This window comes from Tenrec ecaudatus, chromosome 1 (genome assembly GCF_050624435.1).
Source record: "Tenrec ecaudatus isolate mTenEca1 chromosome 1, mTenEca1.hap1, whole genome shotgun sequence".
Classification (NCBI taxonomy): domain Eukaryota; kingdom Metazoa; phylum Chordata; class Mammalia; order Afrosoricida; family Tenrecidae; genus Tenrec; species Tenrec ecaudatus.
Window position 1 is genome coordinate 50,548,407 of NC_134530.1, and position 19,125 is coordinate 50,567,531.

At 57.0% G+C, this 19,125-nt stretch overlaps 2 protein-coding genes across 2 annotated transcripts; one reads left to right on the top strand and one right to left on the bottom strand.

The window, feature by feature from the left end:
- Positions 1-5,822: 5,822 nt before the first annotated feature.
- Positions 5,823-8,526, bottom strand: CD164L2 (CD164 molecule like 2). Its single transcript, XM_075538639.1, has 5 exons — positions 8,439-8,526; positions 7,898-8,065; positions 7,739-7,813; positions 7,192-7,236; positions 5,823-5,971 (listed from the first exon to the last, which is right to left on the bottom strand). The coding sequence occupies exons 1-5, from the start codon at positions 8,524-8,526 to the stop codon at positions 5,823-5,825; spliced, it is 525 nt and encodes a 174-aa protein (XP_075394754.1).
- A 6,651-nt stretch (positions 8,527-15,177) lies between these two features.
- On the top strand, positions 15,178-17,130 carry GPR3 (G protein-coupled receptor 3). The gene has a single exon (XM_075538650.1). The coding sequence runs from the start codon at positions 15,178-15,180 to the stop codon at positions 16,168-16,170; it is 993 nt and encodes a 330-aa protein (XP_075394765.1). The 3' UTR covers positions 16,171-17,130.
- The last annotated feature ends 1,995 nt before the right edge of the window (positions 17,131-19,125 follow it).

Genomic DNA, 19,125 nt, shown 5'->3' on the forward strand with positions numbered 1-19,125 from the left:
TTCCTGACTGGAAGATTTCCTTGGAGCGGAAACCTCTGCTCCTCTGCCTTCTTAGATTCGTTCCCAGTAAATAGAAGAGACTTACAAGCCAGGACAGAGTTAAAGTGATTTTCTTTTTAAATGTGGACGGGGTCAGTTGACATGGGGAGAAGTGACTGAGGATCTGGAAGCTATACAGGGGAGATAGGGTGTTCCCTACGAGGGTGCCCCAATGAAGCACCATCTGAACCTTGCCATCTGGCTGATGCCATTCTGGAGGGCTGTGGCCCCAGATGCCACCCACTGAGAGAGGGTCTGTATCCTGGGGTGCGGTGGCCAGCCCCGCACAGAAGCCCCGCTTGTATTGGGGTCAGCCTCACCACAGTTGGAAGCTCGGAGAGTCCCAGCAGGGAAGAGTCAGAGGTGTCCTGGTGGCTGGCATAGCGCCTGGAACCTTGGAGAGAGTATTTCACCACAGCCCCGAGAAAGGCTTTCAGTCCTCTGAGAAAGTAGTACCAAAGGACCAGGTCATTTGCCCCAGGGGCAAGCAGCTCACCACAGGGCTCCTCACTGGGACTCGAACTCAGGACGGTGAGGCTCCCAAATGACCAGTCATCCTTCAGTTTTGTCCCCACCCAGACTTCCCTGCTTTAGTCAGCCCCTTTGTTCCCTCCCAACTCTCCTCAGCAGCCTGTGCAACTAACTCTGCCAGCTGGCAGGAGCCATTGGGGTGCTGGGCAGGAAAGGGGGCTCCCTTGAGGCACCTCCCCCTAACCACTTCCCCTTTAAAATTTCTCCCCAACAGTCATGGTTTCCCTATAAAAAAAGAAGCACCAACACAGACTTCCCTGCTTCCTCCTCGGAAGCAGAGAACGTGAGCTCACGGAGCCTCCCTGCACTTTCTTGGAGAGGGGACGGAGACTCCCACAGGAAAGGGACCACCCAAGGACATGTAGTTGGTCAAATGGCAGAGTTGGGTTCAAAATCAGGTCTTTTTTGCCGAGATCCCAAACTCCCCACTTGCGTCCTCAGGCAGCCGGGTCCTCCAGCTCAGCAAAAGCAGGCTACCCAGAGGGTCCAGCTTCTCTGGGGCATGTGAAGTCTGCCTCTCCCCCATTGTCCCCTAGAGACCCCCCATATAGGCTGGAGCCAGCAGAGAGTGGTGCCACTTCTTCAGCCCCAAAGAGAATGGACACCACCTCTGCCCTGTTTGCCTGCCCTCCGGGGCCCCTGACCTTCTCTCAAGGACTCAATTCATACAGTGACTTCTGCCCTTCCACCTCAGTCCCTGTCATGCCTTCCCTCCTCATCATCTCTACCTGTGACTGAAGCCCCAGGCCTAAAATCGTCCCCACTGGAAATCCTTCCCTGAGTCTCCCCAACAATACCAACAGGACTCTCTTGGGCACCCGGTGCACCCTGATGTTATGCTGAGTGCAGCCTGTCAGCATCCCGGACCTACCCAGGGCCACATCGTGACTGGGTCTGGGTGACAGGCCTGGCCCACAGCAGGTACCCCGTATACATTAGTTCCGTAAATAAATAGAGTGAAACTTAAGTGATTGTTGCCCACCTCCCTCGGGGAGCGTCCACCAAGGCATGAGAAACAGCTGTTAAGACAGGTCACTAGTGTGAGCAGCCCATGCAGGGGAGACCAGGAGGCCAGTGAGGAGGCTGCAGGCAAGGTCTGCATGTGAGGCCTGAGTGGAAGGGGAGGCTGGTGAGAGGGTGGCAGGGGGGAGGAAGGAGGGTGCCTCCCCTCATTCATTCAAGGAACCCTCCCAGGGCGCCCCTCTGTGCCAGGTCCAGTACTGGGGCCTGGGGCAGAGGAAGGGGCTGAAGGGCAAGGGGTGGAAGCTGAGTTTGCCTGGTGGATGGAGATATGAGATGGAGACGCTCAATCCCAGTGCACAAAATTTGCCCTCTGGGAACCCTTCCACAGGTGTGCCTGAAACACAGCGGGCTGCTCAACACAGCAGTTCGTAATCAGCAGTGTGACCCTCCTGGAATCACATATAATGATCTCTGGGTGGTTCCGTGCTTAGGCATTTGCCTGCTAACCTAAAGGACTGTGGTTTGAGCCCACCAGCCATTTCTCAGGAGAAAGAAGTGGCAGGCTGCTTCTGCCAAGATGTGCAGCCTGGGCAACCCTGAGGGGCAGTTCTACTCGGTCTTTAGGGTTGCTATGGGTACGAATAGACTCTGTGACAAAGGGTTTGGTTTTGGGGGCACAATCACAGTGCAAATCTAATCTTGGGTGAAGCATTGAAGGTGCAGAACAATACAAAGGTTTCAAAAAACTTATGGGGAAATTCCATGATCTTTCTCTTCCATTTTCCATTAAGCCCCCTTGTAGGTAGAGCATACTCCCATTTTGTATTTCACAGGTGCTAAAAGCATACCTGTCAAGGACCTCGCCTTGTTTGGACCCATAGGCAATGCTCATGGAAGCAGCAGTCAAGAGAGCAAAAGATGTGATGTGTTGCATTAGATCAATCTGCTGCACAAGACCGCTTTGGAGTATTGAAGAGCAAGGGTGTTACTTTGAGGGCTGAGGTAGCTTGACCCAAGCCATGGTCTTCTCCGTCGCATCACATGCATGTGAAAGTTGGACACGTTAAAAAGAAAGAATGAAAGAAGAAAGAAAGAAAAAGAAAGTAGAACACTTAATAAGGCAGACAGGAGAAGATGCATTTGAGTTTGGGTGCCGGGGAAGAACATTGAAAGGACCATGGCTGCTGAAAGGACAAACTGAGCTCTCTTGGAAGAAGTCGGGCCAGAGTGCTCCTTGGAGGCACGGATGGCGAGTACTTTGTCTTACGGACTTTGGACATGGTGTCAGGGGAGAGAAGTCCCTGGAGAAGGACGTCAGGCTGGGTAAAGTAAAAGGGCAGCGAAAAGGAGGAAGGCCCTAAACAAGATGAGTTGGCACCGTGGCCGTAACCACAGGCCCAGTTGTGCGGATGGCGCAGGGTTCCCTTCTGCTGTGCGTAAGGTGGCTGTGGGTCAGAACCGAGTCGGTGGCACCCACCCCCAAAAAATGTCTGTGAAGGGGCACTGGAGGCCCTGGGCTGCACGCTGGCTGTAAGGGCAAAGTCAGCAATTCAAACCCCCAGCCGCCCCCGCGGGCAAGATGGGCCTTCCCACTCCTGAAGAGTGCTCGTCCTGCAAGCTCGCAAGGGCAGTTCGCCCCTAGCGTAGAGGGTCTTCTGCGTCAGCATGGGCTCCATGGCAGTGAGCTTGCCCTCGTGTGACAGAGAAGGGCCAGCCAGAGGCCTTTCCTAGCTGTTCTCTCCCAAAAGTAGATCCCGGGTCATCCTTCCAGGAAGCCTCTGGGTGCGCTTGAACTGCCCGCCAAGAGCACAGAAGTTCGCCCCATCAGGACTCCTTCGGTGTGGAAGGAAAGGTCTGGCACATACTGTTAAACCAGTTGCCACCAGTTCCAGCTCAGGCGACCCTCCGTGTCTCCAAGGAGAACTGTACTCCTAGGACTTTCGGTAAATGGGTCTTTTCAGAAATCCGTCACCAGGCCTCTCTTCTAAGGAACCCCTGGCTGCACTTGAGCCTGCGACCTTTCGGTTAGCAGCCGGCCGCCGCATTAACAGTTTACACTGCTCACAGAGACATCCACACACACAGGTGACTCCAGTCACTTCTGGGGAGTGCATGAATCGCACATGCCACAAACTTCTGAATCACACAGTTATAATCCGTTTCTGTCCTTACAGGCGAGGCGTTTTCTACTTTTGAAAAGAACACAGCTAATGGAGACAGGGCTCAGGGAGAGGGAGGGAGGAAGAGCCAGGGAGGAGGGAGAGCCAGGGAGGAGGGAGAGCCAGGGAGGGAGGGAGAGCCAGGGAGGAGGGAGAGCCAGGGAGGAGGGAGAGCCAGGGAGGAGGGACTGCTGGACCAAAGCGTGGAGAGGCGCGTGTGCGTGTGCAAGGCAGGCTGGGTAACGAGGAGATCGGAGTAGCCGGAGGAGGGCTGCAGGGGAGGCCGATGTGTGGAGCGTGTGGAGGCTCTGGTGGTGCCAGTGGGGGCGGAGTGGGGAGCTCGCCTGGCTGTGTTTGGCACTTGAATCGGGTGTGGTGTGTGGGCAGGTGCACTCTCTGTGGGGCTGGGCAGCAGTGGAGCGGTGGGAACCCCAGCGCCCTTCAGAGGCCCTGAAGCTGCCGCTGAGGACCCCCCAGGGAGGCAGGGTAGGAGACTAGGAGCTGCAGAAGGCTCACCCAGAGGCTGCCCACCTGGAAGGGGGGATCAGGGTCCAGCGCAATACAGAGGACAGAACACAAGCCTCCCCTCTGAATGTTTCCTGCATTTCACTAGACTGATGCGCTGTTAGTCCCACTTTACAGACGAGGCCCAGTGCCACTAAGTACCTCGCTTGAGTTGACACCGAGCAGTCACCTCCACAGGCTGAACTCTCAACCATGACTCTGCTCTCCTTCCAATGCCCTAGGAGAGAGGAGCTGAGTCAGCCGAGAAGGCTTCTGAGCCCAGAGCTGGGCAGCGGGGTTTCTGCCTCTACACTCTCCCAAACCCACTGCTAGTGAGTCAATTCTGACTCAGAGCGGCCCCTGCAGGACAGGATAGAACTGTCCCTGTAGGTTTCTGAGACTGGAACTCTTTGTGGGTGTAGAAAGCTGCATCTGTCTCCATGGTAGTGGCAGTGGTGGTTTCAAGCTACTGACCTTGAAGTTAGCAGTCCAATCTGTAAGCACCGGGGCCCCTCACCTCTACACGGGGGTGAGGGTGGGGTGGGGGGTTGCGATATAACTTTAGGGGCTGAGAGTGCCAGGAAATGCCTCGGGAGAGGAGTTCTGAAGAACCGGGATTCAAATCCCAGCCTTGTCCCCAGTCGCAGGTGACCCCGAGCAGGGGTCCTTATTTTCTGAGTATCTCTATCCTCGTCTGTAAAGACATGGGTGTGTGTGTATGGAGAGTGGCTAGTATCACAGAGGGAAATATTCTCAAAGTTCTAGGTTGAACTCTTGTTAAGGAGGGAGACAGTGACCATCCCCCGCTCCCATCCAATCCATACGCCAGGACACAGGGCATGAAGCAGCAGGCTGGAAAGAGTTCCTTTATTTGGGAGCAGAGCCCAGGTCAGGTTGGTGCAGGACAAGGAGTAGGACCAGAGGTGGGTGGGAATGTCCTTGGCTATGATCATTGGACCAGGACAGAAGGGCAAGGCCTGTGTCAGGTGCTGAGCCTGCTCAGGGCTGCAGGGGCCTATTGCAGGTGGCTGATGTCTTTCCCTCCCCTGAAGCTCACAAGGAACCAAGAGAGCAGCCTGTGGGTCCTTCTTCCCCTCCATGTGGAAAAAAAGCACAAAGGGCCCAGAGAGACGGGGCCCTCAAGGAGGTGGCCCTGCCCCAGCCAGGCCCAGGGTCCCTACCCCCAGAGAGCAGGCAGTGGCTAGAAGAGCAAACACTTTAATGGAGACTGCAGCGACCCACCACACAGGGCACACAAGGGCTGGCGCGCAGTTCCCTGCTGAGAGGGGAACCAGGTCAGACACGGTGGCCCCATTTCCGCCCGCAGCCATAGGACGCAGGGCCGAAGGCTCCTCTGCTGTCCTCTACTGGTTCTCCTCTCTGTTGGCAGCATGAGGGGCAAAGGCAGGGGTCAGCTGGGTTCCCAGACAACATCCTAGTCCCAGCCAACTGTTGGCAGAGAGCCCCACAACTGGAGGGGGGGTAAGGGTGTGGCTCATGCAGGGGGTGGGGCACGAGTCTGCCTCCTTAGAGCAATCCCATTGGGAAGAGAGAGCCTTGGGTACTGAGATATTTGGTGGGGAGGGGGAAGGCAGTCAACTGGGACCCCGCCAGCCAGTCATCGACTCACAGTGTCTGGTAGGTGCTGTCCTTTGCCTTGAGGAAGCGGAGCACAAAGAAGGCCACTGCCTGCAGGCTCAGCACCAGCACCACGCCCCCGAGGAAGCTAGCTCCATCAAAGCCTGGGCTAGGGGCTTCCGGAGCCAGCGGGCTCCCTGTGGGGGCAGGGCAGGGTGGAGGTCAGAGGAGGCCACAGGGGGCAAGATTCCAGCCCCACAACCAGCCCTGGTGCTCCTGAGGGGCCCAGAGCACCAGACTCAGGTCAGCCTAGATCTGGTACCGGCAGCTCCAAGTGCCCGGGGCAGGGTAGGCTAGGTGGGCCTCCAGTGCTTGGACTGGCTTCCCCTCCAGCCTGCCTGCCCAGCAGTGTGGGATGGGCCTGCCAGCTCAGAACCCCCCTCAGCTCTGTTCCAGACACGGCACTCTGAGTCACCCACAGGCAGAAGTCTTCAGAAGGAAAAAGGCAGAGCAGCCTCGAGACACTGGTTGGACCAGGCGAATAGCTGTGAGCCAGGGAATTCAGGCTGGCCAGGCACTGGCCAGGGTGGGTGGGTGTAAATGAGGTTCCCAAGGCCAGCAGGCCCAAAGGGACCCCAGTCAGGATGAAGCTGGATCCCCACCAGGGTAGAGTCAGGGCTGTGCCTGGGGCCTCCCAGCTTGCCACACTCACTCTCCATCGACTCCCACTAGGGATTCTATTTCAGGCCTTGGGCCCAGAGCCCAGGGCAGGGCAGTGTTGGGTGGGCAGGGAGGGGAGAGTACCCTGGGTCAATGGACATGGGCCTGGCTGGGAGCTGGGCCCTCCTTCAAGAGAGGGTGCTGTGAGGGAGTCTGAGGACATGAAGGGCAAAAAGTGGTGCTAGCTGCAGCTCAGTGGGCCCCCTGAGAGGGCCCTGGGGGATTAGGGGAGCCACAGACCCGAGCCACACCAGGCCGATCTGGGGCTTGAGCCGGAGGGAGTACAGCCATCAATAATTCAGCCTCCAAGATCGCATTTCCAGCTTTAATTAACCAAGAGCCTCCTTGGTCACCGCTGCCAAGCCCATGACCTCCAGGCTCTGAGGGGCAGTGAGAAACAAGGGTTTTTGCTTCTGCTCTGCTGGGAACCTGCTTTGTGACCCTCTCTGGGCCTGGAGGTCGCACTGGGTGGTCACTGAGGACCACATTTTATTGGCACTCCAAGTTATATGCCCTCAGCACCAAGGACAGGTCCTGAGATTTTTTTTGTGTGTTTTTTTTTCCCCATCTGAGTTCCTGGACCTGGTGGGGCTGGGAACAGTCCAGAGAAGCATTGCTCCTGAGCCCCTTCTATGTGTCGGGAAGTGGACTAGTCTCTACATTTCCACCATCTCAAAATCCCCCAGGTGCTACCTACCTGTAGTGATTGTCTTCGGATTATAGGTGGGGTGGTGGTGGGCAGCTAGGGAAATAGAGAATCCATGATAAACCAAGTCTCGCACTCCTGACTGCCAGGGACACCCCAGGCCAGGACTCTGACTCAGGTTGCACCCGTTTCCCAGATGCAGGTAAAGCCGCATGCCTTCCAGCCTTAGTTCCCACGGATCTGTCCCCAAGAAGTGCCCTCTCTCCATCTCGACCTCGGATGCTCATCTCCCTAGTGCCACTCCTTCCAGGAAGCCCCAAGTCCCTTTTGAACATCCAAAGCCCTCCTATGCCTTAAATTGCAAGAAGAGCTATCCCCACACTTGTCCCAAGCAACCCACCCCTCCACTCTACCCAGGTGCAAAGTTCAGGGGTGGACTCCTTAGCAAGGTAAAGGCAGACTTGAGAGTGAACCCTGAGTGCTTCGATGCTATGAGCCCCTCTCTGAGAGAGTTGGGTCTTTTCTGGAGGGCCAGCCCTGGCTGGAGGACACTTCCGTCCCTCCCTACAACTTGGCTCAGGTCAGGGCAGCCTGGTACCTGGACATGCCGCCGAGTGATTGTAGACCCAGCAGTCTTCCTTGGCCGACGCCTCCGCTGGGGCCACACAGTGTCCTGCTGGTACAAGGGCAGGGAGGGGTTGCGGAGGGGGCTAGGGCCCGGGGTTCTGAATGGGGGGCACTCAGCGTGGAGGGCTACCTGGCTCCTCGGCCTGGCATTGCTCCCACACGCATCCTGAGAGGTTGTGCGCTCTGCTGCCTTCCACACACTGCTCGCACCGCTCCAGCTGCCCGCAGCCCCCTTGGACTGCCGGCCAGGGGTTCAGGCGGAGCAGGGCACCCCGCCCAAAGCCTCGGGCTCCTTTCCCTGCGAGGGTGGAGGAGATGGATGGTGAACGGCAACAGGTTCTTGAGCTGGAGCTGCAAGGGCCCCGAGCTTACTGTGAGGGTCACCACGCTGCATGCAGCCGGGTCCCCCAATCCAATAACGAGAACCCCGAGCTCCCTGTACCGTGGGAGCTGCCCCAAACCACGGTAGTGCCACCACACCGAGACCTCTCACACCTCCCCGCCCTGCACCTGACTGCCTGGGATCCTGACCCACGCAGGTCTCTCTTCCCAACCACCCGTTGGGAGCCCCCAACCCACCACTCTCCAGGGGGCATGCCCGCTGGAGAAAGGTCCCTCCCCAGGCCCAGCCCGGTCTGCTGGGGTGTGCAGCTGGGCGAGGGGCTTCTTACCTGCCGCCGCCAGCTGGGCGCACAGCAGGAGGCAGCAACAGCCGCTACAGAGCACAGCCCGCCAGGCCCGGGGTCCCGGTGCGGCCATAGCTGGGCGTCAGCTGAGAGCGGCCGCAGTGAGTCCCTGCGCCACTCGCTCCGCCGAGCGTGTGAGGAGTGGGAGCCGGGCGACCGCGGCGGGGCCGGTGGGGGCGTGGCCAGAGGAGCAGTCCGGTGGGCCGGGGGAAGGCGGCATCCGAGGGGGCGTGACCAGGTGGGCGGGGTTCTGTAGAGGGGCGGGGTTGCGAGAAGGGGCGGAGTCCGTGACTAGCAGACTTGGGGACGAGGTTCGCTCCAGGGCAGCTTCACCCCAACTCCACCAAGTAGCATCTGTGTGTGTCCCGGCCCCAAAGGTGAAGGACTGGCCCAAAGTTACGGAGTGGGTTTGCATTAATGTGGCCTCTGTCCCCGGGTCCGGCGCTGCCAGGCCTGGACTCCTGGGAAGAGCCTAAGTGGGGCGGGGGGGGGGGGGGGCCTCAGGGCCAGCTCTCTTTGCCTCGCTCCCCACGCCCAGCGCCCAGCCCCTGCACCTACTTCGGATCCTCAGTCCTCCCCTCTGCCCCTAGCCCACCTCCTGGTCAAGTCACACTATTGCTCGGTCCGTGGGGCTCCGGGGGCCTTGCCCAGGACCTCCCCACCTGGCCTGATGCCTCTGACCGACCGCCGCCTTCTCTTTTTCCTCTTCTCACACATCCTGCCCTCCCTCCCTCCTCTCCCATCTCCTGTCCCTCTAGCCCCCCTTTGTATCTGCCCCCTTCATGGCAGGTGGCCCCAGCCATCCTATATCCTATTCTACACTGTCCTGGGACCACAATGGCCACTTCTCTATCATCAGTTGGCCTTGAAAGTCACCTACCCATCTCCCACCCACTTAGCTCTCACCTTATGCCACACCTGTAATTAATAATAAGCAATAATGAACAATGACTGACTCCTCACTCTGTGACCAGTACATTCTTTTAAGTCCACAAGCAGCCTCCCGACATGGGGCTTGTCATCCTCAGTCGGCAGGCGGCCTCAGCTCGCAGTTACAACATGGGGACTCAGCTCTTCACTGCTGTGTCTCCGTGTCCGGGTTCCACCTGTTTCCAGCGGCCCTCTTCCCCTCCACCCAGTGGCCCAGGTCCACCTGTCTCAGTCCCCATAGGAGATTCTTTCAACTTCTGCTTCGATGTGTCCTCTGGATCCAGCCCCCTCATCTTCCCTGTCCAGGCCTTATTGCCTCCAAGTCCCCTCACTGTGCCCCCATGGGCTCCTGTGTCTGCCTGCCCCTCCTCCCACCTTGTCATCTGCTCTACACTCAGCAGTCAGGGTGACAGGGTAAGCTTTTGAAAGCCTAAGTCAGATACCATATATATATATTTAAAACTCCAGTTGCTTGTGAGTCAATTCTAACTCATGGTGGCCTCATGTGTGTGGGAGCAGAATGGTGCCCTATCTGGTTTCCAATGGCTGATTCTTTGGAAGGTGCCTCTGGGTGGACTTGAATCACCGTTTGTGCCACTCAGGGTTTCCTCGGATCATCACTTTTTACCTAAATCCTCCGGTGGCTCCCATTCCACTTATTTTCCCCGACATACAAGCCCCTACATGGTCTTCTCCTTGCCCACCTCTCTGAACTCAACTCTTCCCTCTCCTTGGCTCAATAGTTTCCCGACACCCTAGGCTCATCTCTAGTTCTCAGAGACTCCCAGCTCCTTTCCTCCTCAGGTTATTTTCACATGCTGAGTATGAGAGTTAGGTTGTATGTCCACTTGCCTGGGCCAGGACTCTCAGTGAGTCAGCAGTTAAGACAGACCCAGTGATTCCCTTTGGTGGGACATAATATAAAACAAAGGTCTCCATAATAGGATCTGCAGTGAGCCAGCAATGAGCTGTAAGAAAATTAAGGTGGAACACAACCCCCTTACTAACATCAGAGTCCTGATTCAATTGAAAGGAAGTTTCCTCAGGGGTATGACCTACTTCCTACATAACTAGACATTTGTGGAAAAGCTTGTTTACTTTTTGCTAGGTCTGGATCCTGCAGCTGGTGCATCACCTCCAGATCTTTGGACTGGGACCAGTGGCTCACCATATTGCCTGCTGACCCTGGGAGCCATCAGTGGGCTGCCATCTGACCTGGCACATCTGACCTGCCAATCTTGCTTCCATCCACCTCTGCAGCCTGATATCTGCCTGTGATCTTTGTACCGATCAGCCCCCAAAGCTATGAGTCAGAAGCTACCATGAAACTTGGACTGGACATGCTTGCTTCTACAATCATGTGAGCCATTTTCTCGACACAAGTTCCTCTCTCTAGATAGATGGGAATTTGTATCAATAATAATCTGTCTATCTATCTCTATATGTCTAGATAGACAGAAGTATTTCAAGCTTTTACTTCTCTAGAGAACTCAGCCTGTAGGAGCCCTAATGGAACAGTGGTTACATATTGGGCTGCAACCCACAAGGTCAGCAGTTTGAAACCACCAGCTGCTCCCTGGGAGAAAGACAAGGCTTTCTACTCCCATAAAGAGTTACAGTCTCAAAAACTTACAGTGGCAGGTCTGCCTGTCCTAGAGGGTTCGTATAAGTGGACATTGACTCAATGGCAGTGAATCTCTTTCTTTCTTTTTTTCCTCTGAGAGAGAACCCAGCCTAACACACCAAGCTTGAAGCTCCTTGAAGCTCTTCTCTCCTCTCTTCAACTGACTGACTCCCTGCCTACCGGAGGTCTTCTGGTTATATGACATCACAGCACCTGCTTTTCCCTTCGGAACGGGTATCAAGTGTGCAATTAATTACTCATGTGCGTTTCTTCCATTGTCTGTTTCTCCCACTAGGCTGGAAGCTTCATGAAGACAGAAGCCATGTTTAGCTTTGTCACTAGTTAAGACCCTAGTTAACAAGTTCAGGACTAAGTGTTGGTTAAGTAACCATACTGTCCTGTGTTGTTTCTGTATGGACATGCCTGTCTGTATGTACATGCCTGTCTACCTCACCATCAGGGACTCCTTTATTCTGTAGATGGTCTATTTCTAGCCCTATCCTGCAGGACCCCTACTGGTGTAGTGGGTTATGCATTGGGCTGCTAACTGCAAAGTCAGCAGTTCGTACCCACCAGCTGCTCCTCGTGAGAAAGATGAGGATTTCTATTCCCATAAAGAGTTACAGTCTCCAAAACCCACCTGTCCTATAGAGTTGTTATGAGTCAACATCGACTCAATGGCAGTGAGCCCTATCCCTACTACAATGGAAGTGCTATTAAGAAATTGGTTCATTGTCACAGTATCTATCCCATCTGCCTAGAAAAATAGTAGGTTTTCAATACATATTTATTACATGTTGAAGATCCAAGAGTGTGAGTAGGTCACATCTCTGCCCTTAGCACCCATCACACCCAGAGGGAACATTAGTGAGCACTATCGGTGGCACACACACTCCACACACACACCCCTACCTTCCCTTTGGAGGCGTGACGAGCTAAGGAAAGAAGGCGCACCTGCAAGTGAATGCTCACAGCCATCTAGCGGCCACTTTGGGGACTGTATGTACGGTCAGCAGCTGTCAAACTTTACCCCCAACCCCTTTTGGGAGAGGGTGAGTTCTGGGTGTGGTAAAGGATAGACCTAGTGTGTGATCTGGGGTCGTCTCTTGGCTATGACAGAGGGAACACTGCCCCTACTCTGCAAAGTTATTGTCAACAGCGCTTCAGCTAGGCTGGCCCTTGGTAGAGGGGAAGAATTGTAGCGGGTGGTCCAAGAGACAGAGGGCACGGGGCAGTCAAGGAGAGGAGGGGCTTTCCGTTCCCCTGGAAGGCAGGCAGGTCTGTGGGGAGGAGAGACAGGGGGCCTGGGGAAGAGAAGGACCCTAAGCAGAGGGAAGAGCCCAAAGTAGAATCCTTCACCCACCGAGCCTTCCTGCCCCCTCACCATTCCCCCCAGGCCCCAGCCTCTCATCTGCTTCTCTCCCTCCTCATCCTCTCCCTGGGTGATGCCACCTACTCCTAAAAGCTCCATTCCCACCTGCAAATCTGTGACTCCTAGGGTCCTCCTCTTGTCAGACATAACCTGACAGCCAACCCATGGCCAGTGCTGCCCGTGTGCCAAGCACCCCAAACAGTGCTCTGAGATAATGTCCCTGGTTTATAAACAAGACAAGAGGAACAGAGGGGTTACTAAATGGAGGAGTTGGGGTTTGCCTCCAGTGGACACTGTTGACCATGCTGCCCCCCCCCAAGTGTCCCACACCTGCCCCTCTTCACCAGCTGTCACCCCCTCCACTTCCCAAGGTGCTTCACTCCCTAGCCCATCACCTCTTATCCCTGGCTCCCTCACACCAAAGCCCCAAGCCTGCACAACAGACCCTGACCATGGGAGCGGCAGTGAGATGTGATGTGGGGGATGTGGGCCTTGGGACCTGGAGCCCTCTGTTTTCCTCAAGTCCTGACCCAGTTCCTGCTCCGCACATCCATCCCACAGCCCTGGATGAACCCAGTAAGGCTCAGAGCTGGAGACAGGGAGGACCAGCAGCCAGCCCCTTTGGAGGAGTCTGCAGGCATGGTTTCCTAGGACTAGGGACAGGCAGGGTTGGGGAAGAGGAAGCTTTCTCCATCCCTCTCTCAATCCTCAATGGGAGGCACCCAGGGGCCTGCCCTGGAGACTGAGCAGTCAGATCTGCGGCCTTCCAGTTCTTCCCGGCTCCCCATCTCCTGCAGCTTCGGGGAAGTGCCCCCCCTTCCAGATCCTTGAATAAATAATTCAGGTTTTAAAATCTTCCCTTAGTCTCATCCTTCCCTTGCTGTGAGGGCGCTATTGGGCTGACACCGGTGACGTCACTGGTTCCTTATGCCAGCCTCAGAATCACGAGGCTCTCCCTGGCAGACCTCTGAGCCTGTACCCTGACCCTGGGACCCACTCATCACAGCCTCCGGTTGGTATCCATGCTCCCAGACCCCACCACCTGCATCGCTTAGTCATGTCATCGCAGGACCTCAACTCTTCTTCCGACAGAACCATGGTGACCTGAAGCCTTGCTGCTTCCCCATGGTCCCCTGCCGCTTTAGAACTCCTGAACCCCATCACACCAGAGTGCTCACCCTGGCACCTCCCTCTCTGCCGTCAGCGTCCCAGGGCCACCATCCCCCAAGATCCGGTCACCATGTGCATCCCGTCACTACCACCCACCTCCTAGCGTCCTCGTGCTCCTGTCACCGTCACCTCAAGGCCCCGCCTTTTCGGCAGCCCTGTCAGCCTCACCGGGGACGCCCATTCAACCCTCTCTCTCCATCCCCGTCGCCTGGCTTCCTGTCTCTGCCACCCAAGGGTCCCATCACCTCATAGCCTATCTGGTCCTCTCTCCGCTCCCCCGCACACATTCCCCAGGCCTCCCGGAACCTTCTCCAAGGCTCTCCCGCCGCCGTCCCCGGAACCCCCCAGGCCACAGAGGGCGCCGCGTCAAGGACAGCGCGGGCCCACTCGGGAGGGGGCGGGGCCACGGCCACGGGCGCTTTTTATGAATGAGGGAGCGGGCGGAGCGAGGCTCATTACTATGCCGCGCGACGCGCGTTGCGTCCCAGCGCGCCGCGCCCATTGGCCAGCCAGGCGGCTGACGTCACCGAGCCGGTGCCGGGGGCGGGACGGGGCGGGGTGACTCACGCCACTTCTCCCGCGGCCGCGGGGGCTTCTCGGGGTCCGCTTACACCCCGCGTCGCCCAGACCCGAGTGGAGCTTCCCTGCCTTCCCGACCGGTGAGTAGCGGGCCCCGTCGCGAGCACCAGGCGTCCGGGAGGGCGCGCAAGCTGCTGGGCGCAGGGCGGCAGCCAGGGTCGGAGGTCGGAGCCGTAACCCAGGTTCTGGGGAGGCAGGTCGGACTTGAAGGTCGGGATGCAGAGAGCTGGCAGTTGGGGGACCGGGCGGGTCGTGAGCAGCTCAACGGGGACTCGAGGCCTTGGAAGGACGGATGGTCGTCTGAGGTCGCGCGGGCAGGAGGCGTCTGGAGGAGGGGCCTTTGGAGGTGTCGGACTTAGGGTTCCACGCAGGAGGCGGAGTCAGGCCCCAAAGCCAGGTGTCTGGGCAGAAGGAGGGGTCTGACTGTGGGATCCTGCCTTCAAGCAAAGGGTGTCTGTTCCAGGGACTTAGTGGTTCAGCCTGGAAAGGGGTCCAGGGGAGGACAGAAATCTGGGTGTGGGGGTGCGCAGGGGCGCTGACTTCCCAAGTGTTTCTCCAGGTGTGTAGGGTGGGGGCTGGCTGGCACGAGTCTTGCCTTCCCGGGGGCGGAGCCGGGAGCTCTGACTACTGCCTCACGCTCCAGGATGGGGAAGGAGGAGGGCTGCCCTCAGTTTTGAGATGTCTTCCCCTCCTCCAGTTGTGGGCTTTTCCAGGTGTCCCCTGGAACGTGGTGTGGGTCCCTTTCCAGCTAAAAGACCCTCATCTGGTTCTCTGGTCACACACGGGGGAGGGAGGTGCGGCTGGTGAGAAGAGGCCTGCAGGACTTGAGGAGTCGAAAGGAACCACCCCCTCCCCTTCCCCCCGCCCCTGCCCTACGGGAAAGAAACAACCCCCTGCTTAGAGGTCTGTCAAGGAGGAAGCCTTCCAGGAAGGACTGGGGAGCGGTTAACATTCCTACTGGGCATTTTGAGGGTCACTACACCCTTCCAGCCTTGCACCCAGCCCCCAACCCTGCCTGCTTCTCATGAGGCCTTTCTCTTACAGGTACCATGATCTGGGGAGCAGGCAGCCCCCTGGCGTGGCTCTCAGCTGGGCCAGGCAACGTGAACGTGAGCAGCGTGGGGTCGGCAGAGGGACCTGCAGGCCCAGGTGCTCCTTTGCCCTCGCCCAAGGCCTGGGATGTGGTATTGTGCATCTCAGGAACCCTCGTGTCCTGCGAGAATGCACTGGTAGTAGCCATCATCGCGGGCACTCCCGCCTTCAGGGCCCCCATGTTCCTGCTGGTGGGCAGCCTGGCGGTGGCCGACCTGCTGGCAGGCCTGGGCCTCGTCCTGCACTTCGCGGCTGTCTTCTGCATTGGCTCAGCAGAGATGAGTCTGGTGCTGGTTGGCATGTTGGCAATGGCTTTCACCGCCAGCATCGGTAGCCTGCTGGCCATCACAGTTGACCGCTACCTTTCTCTGTACAATGCCCTCACCTACTACTCAGAGACCACAGTGACCCGGACCTATGTGATGTTGGCATTAGTGTGGGGGTGTGCTATGGGCCTGGGGTTGCTGCCCGTGCTGGCCTGGAACTGCCTGGATGCCCCGGCCACATGCGGTGTGGTGCGTCCACTCTCCAAGAACCATCTGGTGGTCTTGGCCGTGGCCTTCTTCATGGTGTTCGGCATCATGCTGCAGCTGTATGCACAGATCTGCCGCATCGTCTGCCACCATGCCCAGCAGATCGCCCTGCAGCGGCACCTGCTGCCTGCGTCCCACTACGTGGCCACCCGCAAGGGCATTGCCACACTGGCCGTGGTGCTTGGTGCCTTTGCTGCCTGCTGGCTGCCCTTCACCGTCTACTGCCTGCTGGGTGATGCCCACTCGCCGCCCCTTTACACCTATCTCACTCTGCTGCCTGCCACTTACAACTCCATGATCAACCCCATCATCTATGCTTTCCGCAACCAGGACGTGCAGAAGGTGCTGTGGGCTGTCTGCTGCTGCTGCTCCTCTTCCAAGATGCCCTTCCGGTCCCGCTCCCCCAGCGATGTCTAGGGGCTCCCCAGGGACCCGCAGCCCTGAGTGCGAAGAAGGACTTCCAGGATGTCAGGACCTCCAGGGCTTTGTTCCAAACCCCAATCCACACCCCCAAGAGCCAGCAGGTTCTGGAGTTCTAGGACACTGGGTGTTTGTTTCCCAATCCTCGACGGGCCCAGCTGGGGCTGTGGTTCTAGAATGTTCAGCCGGTCAGGGTCCCCTGAGTAACGTCCCCTGCCCCAGCTGTCCTGGAGAGCCAGGATGCTGAGCGTTTTACAGTGCCATTCCAAGTTCCTGACCTCCCCCCCTTGACCTTGACCTTGACCTTGTCACTTTACTTTTGAATTTCTGAGCTAGAGAGTCAGAGAAATTAGACCCTTAGTTGCCTAGATAAAAGAGATGGGAATTTATATATGTGCACCTACAAAGAGAGCTTCTATTTGTTATTTATTTATCTATTTATTAATTTATTTATTTACAGGGGGAAGGGGGAAAAAGAGACCCACACCTTGAAATCCAGGCCATACCAGGGTACCCCCAGTCCCCGCACCACCATTTCTGACCTCAGTCCCTAAAGGGGGGGAAAGGGAGAAAGAGAAACCACGTATTTTGTTATTAATTTTGCTTATTTTTTATCGAAGAGATCACAGAAACCAGAGCCTTCTCCCCAGGCCCACACCCTTGGGTTTGCAGGGGAAACACACCAGCCTCTGGTTTTTTATTTTTTTAAGAAGCCATCACCTGAGCAACCGAGAATTCCTCTGCGCTGGGGCCGGCTGCCCTCTGGTGGCTATTTGGAGGAAACGGCAGCCCAGCCAGGCAGCCGGGACCCCCAACTGCACTGCAGCCTGGCACCCAGCGTCACAGCCACGGCCTGGGGCCAGGCCTCACCTTGAGGTGCCCTAGAGGAGGCAGGGCTCGAGCCGGGACCGGACCCCTCTACCCACCGGGTACGGCCTCCAGTGCACTCCCCACTCCTGGTCCCACCTTAACCCTCAATAAAAGACGATTTTGTGATAAATGTGTGTGTGTGTGTGTGTGTGTGTGTGTGTTTTGACACTTGGTGAAAAAGGGCCTGGGACGATTTTGTGATAAATCTGTGTGTGTGTGTGTGTGTGTGTGTGTGTGTGTTTTGACACTTGGTGAAAAAGGGCCTGGGACGATTTTGTGATAAATCTGTGCGTGTGTGTGTTGAAGCTTGGTGAAAGGGTAAGGGTGTGTGTGTGTGTGTGTGTTGAGGCTTGGTGAAAGAGGGCCTGGGAGGGTTCGCAGTCTGGAGACCTAGGATGGAACGTGGCTGGCCGGTGACCCCAGGGGAATACACCTGATAAGGGCCTCATGACCTCTGAGAGCGGGAACCAACCTGGGGGTGAGGACACCTTGGCCAGGTTGGGGCTTTGGGACTGATGGAGCAAGGGAACAAAGCTTACGCCCCCTCCTGCTGTGGAGGCTGCAGCAAGCACTGCAGTTCTACCTGGACTTGGCCCTGGTTACCCCGGGGCTCCCCGAGCCTCAGTTTCCTTTCTTTAATGGGAGTGATAATTACTTGTAACTGAGGGTACAAAATGAAATGACATGTCAAAGCACTGTCATGTATATACACAGAACACATGGGCATGTCAGTTTCCCAAAGCAGAACAAAAACCCTGAGCGGTTTTGACTCATTCTAACGCATGGCAACTCCCTGCGTTTCGGAGCAGACTGCACCCCAGAGGGTTTTCAACCTCTGGGATTTTCTTCCATGGAGCCTCTGGGTGGCTTTGAACTGCCCACTTGTCAGTTAGTGGCCTAATCCTTAACCATTTAAACCACTTGGAGACTCAATAATAATGGTGTCAGGCGCTGTCCAGTCAATTTGTGACTCATAGCGACCCCATGAGCAGGGCTTTTTGTGGACACAATCTTTACCACCGCTAGCCCTTTCTCCCTACCCGGGGTTTCAAGCACCCAATCTTTTGTTTAAATCCTGCGCAAGGAGGGCGTGCACCCTGAACATTCTCAGGAAGGTGGCCTTGAAGATAGCACTGTGTGTCGGCCCTCCAGTGAGGGTCCCTGAAGAAACGGATATGTCTTCTTCCCCCAACTGAGGGCCCGCATGACTGGTCTGTTTCTCTTTCTTCAGCACTCGGGGCTCCTGGATACAAGGTCATGCCTTCCGCCTCTCTCTGTCCAAAGCCGCTTCTGACTCGTTCTGCCTCAGAATCTCTGTGTTCAGCCTGGGGCTGCTCAGCACACCACTGTGTGTGTGTGTGTGTGTGTGTGTTTGTGCGCGCGTGCAGAAGGAAAACCAGGGAGTGCGAGCTAAGCTTCCCAGCCTCTCTGCCTCCTGGCCCATTTCAGCCCGCTGCTGCAGGGGCCCAGGAGAGCCCACTGGATAGTGGGGGGCTCCTGCGGTGGGAGGAGGCAGAGCCCTGCCCTCCTGCTGGGGTCAGCCCAGAATGGGGGCACAGCTCTCCTCCCTCTCTTCCCAGGATTCGTGCGGGTGGGGGGCTTGGCGTGCTGAGCCCCCGCCGAGGCCATGACCGCCTCTCCCTGCAATAAGTGAGGAGACAGCAGCTATTAATATAAGATGAGTTCACGGGCTCGCAGCTTCCGCAGGCTTGGAAAACAGGCTCCCGGGGCCGGGGGCTGCGGCAAGGATCGTCTGTCAGACTCTCTCCCGGAGCCTGGAGACCAGACCGCCAGCCTGCACCTCCCAGCTCCCTGCATGCTGAGCCCTGTGTGCACGCGGACACACACGTGCACACACATAGGGGCCATGCTCGGACTGTTCAAACACGCATCTATCCTGACAGGCCTGCCTACAGTGATGCATGCACACTGGTACACAGACTGTGTCAACATCACATTGGAATGCACTTAAATGGATGTACGGTCCCAGGTGTTGTGAGCGCGCGCGCACATATACAGAGACACAAAGTAACCTTTTGTTATGGTCTCAGTTGTGTCCTCCCCAAAATCCGTGTTGTAAAT

Coding starts and splice junctions, on each gene's coding strand:
- CD164L2 (XM_075538639.1), bottom strand. CDS start 8,526: ATGGCCGCACCGGGACCCCGGGCCTGGCGGGCTGTGCTCTGTAGCGGC. Junction 7,814..7,897: donor ATGCCAGGCCGAGGAGCCAG/GTAGCCCTCCAC, acceptor TTGTACCAGCAG/GACACTGTGTGGCCCCAGCG. Junction 5,972..7,191: donor TCCGAAGACAATCACTACAG/GTAGGTAGCACC, acceptor CTGCCCCCACAG/GGAGCCCGCTGGCTCCGGAA.
- GPR3 (XM_075538650.1), top strand. CDS start 15,178: ATGATCTGGGGAGCAGGCAGCCCCCTGGCGTGGCTCTCAGCTGGGCCA.